This window comes from Suncus etruscus, chromosome 13, assembly GCF_024139225.1.
Source record: "Suncus etruscus isolate mSunEtr1 chromosome 13, mSunEtr1.pri.cur, whole genome shotgun sequence".
NCBI lineage: Eukaryota > Metazoa > Chordata > Mammalia > Eulipotyphla > Soricidae > Suncus > Suncus etruscus.
Genome location: NC_064860.1, coordinates 70,873,770 through 70,883,008, shown reverse-complemented (window position 1 = coordinate 70,883,008; position 9,239 = coordinate 70,873,770). Strand labels below are relative to the sequence as shown.

General features: G+C 32.9%; 1 protein-coding gene across 1 annotated transcript; it reads right to left on the bottom strand.

Annotated features, from left to right (window-relative positions):
• Positions 1-5,069: 5,069 nt before the first annotated feature.
• On the bottom strand, positions 5,070-6,203 carry LOC126025719 (receptor-type tyrosine-protein phosphatase alpha-like). Its single transcript, XM_049785513.1, is given in 2 exon segments — positions 5,070-5,673; positions 5,676-6,203. Coding segments are annotated over 2 exon segments (549 nt in total). The 5' UTR covers positions 6,148-6,203; the 3' UTR covers positions 5,070-5,596.
• Positions 6,204-9,239: the final 3,036 nt, after the last annotated feature.

Genomic DNA, 9,239 nt, shown 5'->3' with positions numbered 1-9,239 from the left:
TAGGACAGTGGCTATTTTCTACATAGAGAACAATAAGTTAGTGCAGGAAGCTCATGATGGCAATTAATTTAGATTTTTATATAGCAGATGTTTGCTCAGTGCCAAATAAACCTGTTCAATTTACCCCATGTCTTAATGTACCCTATCTATTATTTACATGTGAGCACAGGCACCACTGAGAAAAAAATAATAGCAAGGGCATGGCAGGGGTATATCAAGACATCTGGTGGAGTGATTGCTTACAAATTCAAAATTCTTGGCTACAACTCAAAACTGAAAATAATTTAGAAACCAAACCTTATCTGTGTCATCCTTTGTCTTTGTTATATAGCATTTAAGAATTTAGATGCTAGGTTCTATGTATTTAATATATTTTATAAGAAAGAAAATGGTTTTTTTATTTAATTACTGAAACCTAGCTACAACATTTTGGTAATCATAGTGCTTAAATAAAGACATAATTAAAAAAAAAGAAATGGAAGAGAGAGACAACAAAGTGAATATCTCCTTAAATCTTTGTAAAACTCACTGAATGTTTGGTAGCAAGTGATTACTTATTTTTTAATATTTAACTTTCAAATATTGGTACATTTGTTTTTTGAAATTTTCTATTTGAATAATAATTGCATAAATATAACAGACTTTAAAGCAATCAAATATAAATATATCAATTTTAAATAGAAATATGCTTTTGTCCAATAAAAAATAAGCACATTATGAGGAAATGATAGCAAAAATAAGAATGAGAAATTTAATTGTTTTTTTTTTTATTCTTTTAATGGCTATTTAATTTACCCTGCTAATATCCTCCAATTTCAAGCCAAATCTCTTTTGTTTTTAACAGAAGCATGCACATAGAAAAACTATATATGATTCTATGCTATATTAATTTTTAACTTAAATTAATACCAATAGGTTTTACTACATGGAGTATATTGTGAAAGATACTATGATTGATAGATAGGTTATATAGTAGAAAGATAAATGGAAGATAGATAGATGAATAGGTAGGTAAGTAGGTAAAGATAGGTGATAAATACATGATAGATAAATAGGTAGATAAATAGATAAAGATTGGTGATAGATAAATAGATAGATAATAGATCATATATAGGTAGGTGTATGTAAAGAATGGTGATAGATGATAAACAGATGATAGATATATAGATAGACAGATAGATAGATAGATAGATAGATAGATAGATAGATAGATAAGTAGGAGGTGTGTAGGTACATAGAAAATAGACCACTGAGTATACTTATTGCCACTAATAGATTGTATTCTGAATGTTTTGATATACTCAGGGTAAAATTAAAATAGGAGTGAAGACTTTTTTATATTAAGAACTATATATCTGATCTGGAACATTTGTGTTTCAGGCGTTGCTCATTCCTTCTACCAGGTGAACCAGGCCTAAATCCTAGAATCAAGATAATCCCCTGAGTTTCACCAGAAGCTCTCTTTGAGCATAGAGTCAGGTGTAAGCCCTCAGTATCACTTGGGTTAGCCTCCAAAGCAATATCAAGCAACAACAACAAATAACTACAAATACATTTTAAAATAAATAGAAGATATAAAGAGGTAGAAAGTTATACACTATTCATGAATTAGAAAATAACAAAAAAATTGAAAACCACCATCCTGCACAAAGCATTCTATAGAATCAGTGAATTTTCTAAAAAATTCAATGAATTTATTCAAGGAAGTAGTATAAGAGATGGATGAGATGGATGTAAAACCACAGAATAATCAAATAGCAAATATCAAACCAAGGGGAAAATAGAATTGAGTATCAATATTATGACTTCGAATAATACTACAAAGCAATGATATATATTTTTTTTTTTGGTTTTTTGGGCCACACCCTGTGACGCTCAGGGGTTACTCCTGGCTATGCGCTCAGAAGTTGCTCCTGGCTTCTTGGGGGACCATATGGGAGCCGGGGGATCGAACCGTGGTCCGTCCTAGGCTAGCACAGGCAAGGCAGGCACCTTAACTCCAGCGCCACCGCCCGGCCCCCAAAGCAATGATATTTTATTAAAATGTATTAAAATAAAAATAGACACATAGATCAATGTAATGTAATTAATAGCCAAGAACATGGCCAAGAATATAAAATAGAAGAGAAAGCATCTTCACCAAATGGTTTTGGGAAAACTTGTTAGATACTTGCAAAAGAATTAAATCAAAACAATAGCTCATACCAGCACTATTTAACTCAAATAGATTAAGACCTTGAATATTAGATACTAGTTCCATATATAGAATGAAAAAAAAACAGGCAGAACATTCCTGTAATATTGACTTTAGAATATTTTTCAGTAATTCAACTCCATTGGCAAGGAAAATAATACCTACACTGAAAATTGGAATCACAACAAAGTAAAAAGCTATTATGTACTGTGAAAACAGACTATAACTAAAGTAAGAAGTTAACCTATTGAAGAAAATATTTGTACAGTATACATTTGTCAAAGAACAGGTATAAAGAATTAAAAATACTCAATAATAACAATGTGGTAAAAAAGTGAGAACATACCAATAAGTGCATCTCTAAGAATATATACAGATAATAAATAATATACTTTAATATATAACAAATATATATTGTATATTGATATCATTTTATTTATTAATCAATGCTATTAATTAATATCATTATTATTTTTTGTTTGGGGGTCACATCCGGTGATGCTCAGTGGTTAATCCTGGCTATGCACTCAGAAATAGCTCCTGGCTTGGGGGACCTTATGGGATGCTGGGGGATTGAACCGCAGTTTGTTCTAGGCTAGCATGAGCAAGGCAGATGCCTTGTACCACCACTCAGGCCCCATTATTATTATTATAATATTAATATATAGTATATATTTATATAAGAATACACAAACATGATGATCCTTTTGGGGATGTTTGGGGACACACCCCATGGTACTACATGTTAATTCTGACTCTCTGCTCAGATATCATTCCTGAAGGGTTTGCAGGATATGGGAAAAGTGCCTAGGTCAGACTCCTGGGTTGCCCATGTGCAAAACAAAGGCCCTACCTTTGTACTATAATCCATTATCATTATTAAGTAAAGGTATATAAAATGACAATATAAAAAAATGACAGTACCATACTACCTAACACTTAAATATTTTGGAAAACTTTTATCTGAGTGTCTTAATATTCTAGTAAGAAAAGAAAATATATGTTTATTATGGAGAAGAGATGTTTGAGGATTTAAGATTGAATATTACATTTCAGCTTGTTTTTATTCTACCAGATAGAGTTCAATAAGATGTGAATTTTACATCAACTTTGTATATTATTTATAATAATGATGCAATGTAACATATCTTAATTTAGTCTAGTATTCCTAACAGTATATGGATTCTTTAATATGTGATATTTTAATATTATGATTTTAATTTATAAGGAAAATTGTGATTTTTTTACGAAAATTAATTACACATTGTCTTTTGAAATTTTAAAAATAATCCTAAAAGGGCCTCCTGATTAAAATTCTTAAATTTGTAAAACATTTAAACAAAATATTGGCAAAAAGTGTTTTAAATTTTATTAATGCATTTTTAAATTTTCAAAAAGTGTTTGCTTTCTTTTAGCTGGAGTGTACTAGTTTCTCATTTCTAAGAAGTTTCATGTACTATTCTGTGAATTCCCATGTCTCCAAATGGAAAGCATTTCATTACAGCAGGGCTCTGTCATTGAAATTGGCACAGAACTGTACTATCAGTAATGTTTTATTGAGATTTAGAATATGGAAAAGAAATCAACAATGCACATATCTTTACTGATAGAGATTCTATCCTTTCAGAAACTGATTTTTATATTTTATTATATTCTCTGAGTAATTAATCAAAATTATTTTCTTTGAAATTCTACTTAATAAATTAACATGATCTTGAATTATGAAACATTTAAATGTTACACATAAAATGCCTAGAAGATGTTTACTGCTAGCCTACTGGGAGATTTTTTGTTTTTTTTTTCTGATAATTTAATTTGCCAATCATTTAAGTTTTGTTGAACAAGTCAGAAATAAATCAGTTATAGCTTTCCATGAGGGAAGACTGGGAGGAACCTAGAGATACTGACAGAGGGATGTGGCAACGCTGTTGAGATTATTGTTGAAACACTGTAACCCTAAAACATCTATTATAAACAACTTTGTAAATTATGATGTTATTAAAAATTAAAAGAAATTTTTTTCTATGAATTCTGACTCTAGACAAAAAAACTTGAAAATTGTCAATCATCCTAGTAAAACTTTAAATAGAATGCTTAGACAACAAAATATTTTGGTTTATAAAGAGATGAGGATATAGAAAATACTAAGTGGACAACTTCTGAGAGAAAATGTCAAATGAAAACAAAGATCCATTACTTACCAGAACAGAAAAATACTAGTGGAAATCTCAGTGAAAAGCAAAGAATTTTTTTTGTCATTCTGTGTAAATTCCACATTTGTTTGTAAAAATTCTGAATGTAATTAGTGTATTACAGAAGGCTCATCTGTGTGGACAACACACAGAAAGAATTTTCTGGGAAACTAGTCATAAGATATTTTCCTCTAGATGCCTCAGCAGGAGATATTCTTGAATAGTAAATAAATGAAAAATAAATAAATAAATCCTCCCACCCTATGTTTCTAAAAAGAAGCAATCAAATTGAGCTGACTTGAGGTAGACAAGACAGCCTTTCAGAAGACCTGACTTTTGGACAAACTTGAGATTAACCTGCTGAGATATAAATAAAAAGAAAGTATAAATATAAATAGATATAAATAAGAAGGAAGTACACAATTTAAGTCATTTCTAGCTGTTTAGGTTAGTTCTGGCAAAAGTTTCAAGAGCATGGTGTTTGTGGGGGTACCATCTACTCTTTATAAGTTTATGTCATAAAAATAGATTACTTAAAATCTGAGGCCTAATTATGGAATTATAAAATTCTTCTTATCCTACCTCATTTCATACTAATAGCTTAATTATAGTAGTTACTTATATATCTGATCCATTATATATAGGCAGCAAAAAATGACGACACTCTCAATGGCAAAAAAAAATTTTTTTTTTCCTCAGGGAGTCAAAGCTTTTATTTCCTGATAATCCCTAGTGTGGTGCCAGAGATACCGCTCTGGTCCTTTTAATCCCCGTGTGGGTGGTGGAGGCGTGAGGGTGATGGGTTATTTACAGAGCAAATAAGGAACATGATTTGAGGGAGGTGGGGCCAAGGGGACAACCAAATTCCTCAAGAGCTCTGAGAACTTTGTGCTTTTTTCACTTCGTTGAAGATGAGCTTCCTGGAATAGGCTTTGTTTCTTCTTCAGGAAAAGAAACAGCCCCATTTCCAGGCCGAGGAGTGCACGATATCAATCCAAACATCACACTATTTAATTCCCCAATAAAACATTGGAAAAAGGACTATCAGTGCTAACACATTTACATAAAAAATCTCCACCTAATAGGTAATAGAGGCCTATGTACCAATTTCTAAAACAGTTATAAGATATATACACAATTTGAGTATATTAACAAAACAGAATATTACAAAATATTAAAGGCAATTCTGTCCATGGGGCCTCATCGCCTCTTACTTGAAGTTGGCATAATCTGAGAATGTGTCAATATACTCCTGCACCATTTTGTAGCAGAATTCGTACTGTTCAGTGTCTGGACCATGTGTGGCCTCTGCAGCCGTAGGCTCTTGACTGTTTGGAAGACATCCAAAATCCCCTCTGCTTTAACCCGTTCCAGGACACTGCTCAGAGCACAGAAGGTCCCCGTCCGTCCTGCTCCGGCGCTGCAGTGCACAGTGATGGGGTGGTTTCCTGACTGCTGTTGCTGCTTCTGCACCGCCGCAATGATGCTAATCATGCCCTTTCCGTCACTGGGGATGCCCACTTCAGGCCAGCCATGGAAGTGGAACTGTCGAATCTGCCGGCTCTTGTTCTCCCTGGTGTTGGTGACCAGGAGGTCTCTGACAGTGTAGCTCTCACATTCCTCTTCCTTCTTCAGCTCCACTGTGATGTCTCCATAGGACACCAGGCCATCAGAAGGCCAGTACTGAGCACACTTCTCCTGGCCTCTCTCTTCCAGTTCCGTTAGCATAACGATAGAACAGGATTTCCATTCCCAGATCATTCTCCAGAAGTCTTCAATGGTGTGGAGAAGAAGGCCCTGGCTGGCAATATAGGAATCCTTCTTTATTTATTTTGTTTTGAACTACATATGGCTATGCTCAGGTTCTACTCCTGGCTCTGCACTTGGAAAATTACTACTGGAGGTTATAAAAGGACCATTCTGAATGTTGGAAAATGAACCTGGGTCATCCCCAAACAAGGCAATTACCCTTCCTGCTGTACTATCACTCTGGTCACCATTTAATTATTTTTAAATGGCAACATGAATTCACTTCAACTAAATTATACACTTTAACTAAGGTAGCATTGCTGTATAAAACAATCTGCTTTAAATGTGTAGTTTCTGAACTTTTCAATGTGTATAATTACATCATACATACATTGAAAGTACCAACATTCTTCAACTACAGTTATTCCTTTAAATTGTCATTGTTCCCATTCTGGAACATTTATATTAATTTGGTTTTGTTTTCTTGTTTTAACCTTAGATCACACAAATAGATCAAAGCCTGCTGTATGTATTTATTTCCTTTATATTTTGCTTGCCAGAAATCTTCCAGTTTGTTCCATTTATTTACAAACCATTAGAATTCATCTTTTCATAGCTATTTATTATTATCTGCTAATGTTATAGTATTATAGATTATTTTATTACATACTATACATGACATATATTATAGTATTATATTGTAGTTATATTTTTGAAATAAAAATATCATATGTTTTCATATACATTTAAAATGTGAGAGTAACTAGTGGAAAAAAACTTATTTACAGAGGAAGAAATGTAAAATCAGTTTATAAAATTTTAATATGTGTGTTTTCAGAACATAATGCCAGACCCACACACCACCATGGGCTTGTATTATTCTACCACTGTCTATAGGACACATTAAGTCTAACTTCTTTGTTGTCAGAGACTAAGAGAAAATGATGATGATGATGATGTTAATAATATTATACTTAGTGATTCTCAGGGCTTATACTTCACTCTGTGCAGCTGAATGCAAGACAAATACCTTCTTCAATATTCTCTTTGGTGCCATAGAGACTAACATATTATTTTCATTGGAATTTACCTTCACAGTGCATTTAAAACCTTTAAATAAGTAGTGCTCCTAGGCCATGAGAGTTGTGTCAGACAATTATTAGGTAATCATGAAGAGTATTGGGCTAAGTATTGGTTGGTCTCTGGCAGTTGCTTAGCATGCTATCTAACATATGTCTAATAACAGCACACTCAGGTTCAATTTTTGTTGTTGTTTTTGTTTGTTTGTTTTGTTTTTGGGTCAAACCTGGCAGTGCTTAGGGGTTAATCCTTGCTCTACAAGCTCAGAAATCACTCCTGGCAGACTCAGGGGACCATATGGGACACTGGGATTTGAACCACCGTCCTTCTGCATGCAGGCAAAAGTCTTAACTCCATGCCATCTCTCCAGCCCCTCAGGTACATTTTTTATTTTTGCATAATCTAGGTTGCTTTATGAGCATCTTACAAAGGGTTGGAAGAAATAATTGAGTACCCAAAACTTCAGAAATTGGGACCGTGGAAAAGTAAAAACAATAAAATAAGGAATAAAAAGAAATAATAAAGAATTACCCTAGAGGGGCCGGGCGGTGGCGCTGGAGGTAAGGTGCCTGCCTTGCCTGCGCTAGCCTAGGACGGACCGCGGTTCGATCCCCCGGCGTCCCATATGGTCCCCCAAGCCAGGAGTGACCTCTGAGCGCATAGCCAGGAGTAACCCCTGAGCGTCACCGGGTGTGGCCCAAAAACCAAAAAAAAAAAAAAAAAAGAATTACCCTAGAGTATATAAAAATAGGCACAGTTTACTATGCTATCTTGTATCTGAATAAACAAATAGATGAAGTGATATTTATATATGCTGAGACTTTTCGTTTTGAAAAAGGATTTATGCTACAGATGCTATAATTTAGTTTGCAGAGTAAGATCTTATCAAACTGAAGACCTTGATAAACCTAAAATAATAAACCAACCAGTTATTATTTTCTCCTTCTTTGTTATCCTGTCATTGTATTCCATTGAGTCAAAGAAATGGGAAGGCAGAAATAAAAAGACTTTAGATTAAAAAGCTTACAGTACTGTCTCTATTTGTCTACCAAGCAGTGCAGAAAAGAGTTAAGTTTATTTCAAAAGGTAAAAATGACCAATTTGATCTGCATTTTAGTAACTATGTCTGGCTTCAACAAGCTAGAATGGCATTATACTTATCTGTAAACTAGCTTATCTAATAATTATTTAAATATTACTTAATCTGTAGAGAATATTCATCTCAACAAGGGATTTATTTTAATAAGTGGTCTTTGTTCAACTTTTTATTTCAAACATTATTACACTCTTTTATTAATCAACTTATCCAGAACTCACATAGTCATAACTAAGAGTTATTTACCACTTCCTTCTCCATACTCAGTGGAGGATGCCGATTGAATTATTGATATATTATTGTATATTTTAAGATTTTATTTCTTGTGGAACAATGAATAAACAAAGCAAAATATTGTGAATGCCAGAGAAAAGTCTGACTAGTTTAAATATTCTGAGATATTTAACTTTCAGAAGACAAAATCTTTCACAAATGTATTTATGGGACTTCTTATATTTATTTGTCACTTTATTCATGTCTATATCTATTTATAGTCAGAAGCAGAGATCTCATGGCATTTATCATTCTCTTTCGGGAACACACACATATAAATTACAATAATCACTGTGTGTATATATGCTTGTATGTGTGTTTTGTGTGTGTGTGTGTGTGTGTGTGTGTGTGTTGGGAGAGATTGATTTGTGTACTCTTAAATTGCTCTCATTTGGCATTGTAAATTTGTTATATTTCCACAAGATACACTTACAAATGAACCACAAATTACAATCATATTTTTGGAAATCAAGTAGATAAATAAAAAGGAAAATATAAATTTATTAAGGCATCTGATTAGGAAAAAATAACTTTAAAAAGAAAGAGTTGTACCACTAAGACATTCAAATATTAGTTGAAATGTGAGAACTAAATTTTATCACTTGAACTATATTATTTTTTCACAAGTCAATGAAAATTTTGTTAACAGAATAAG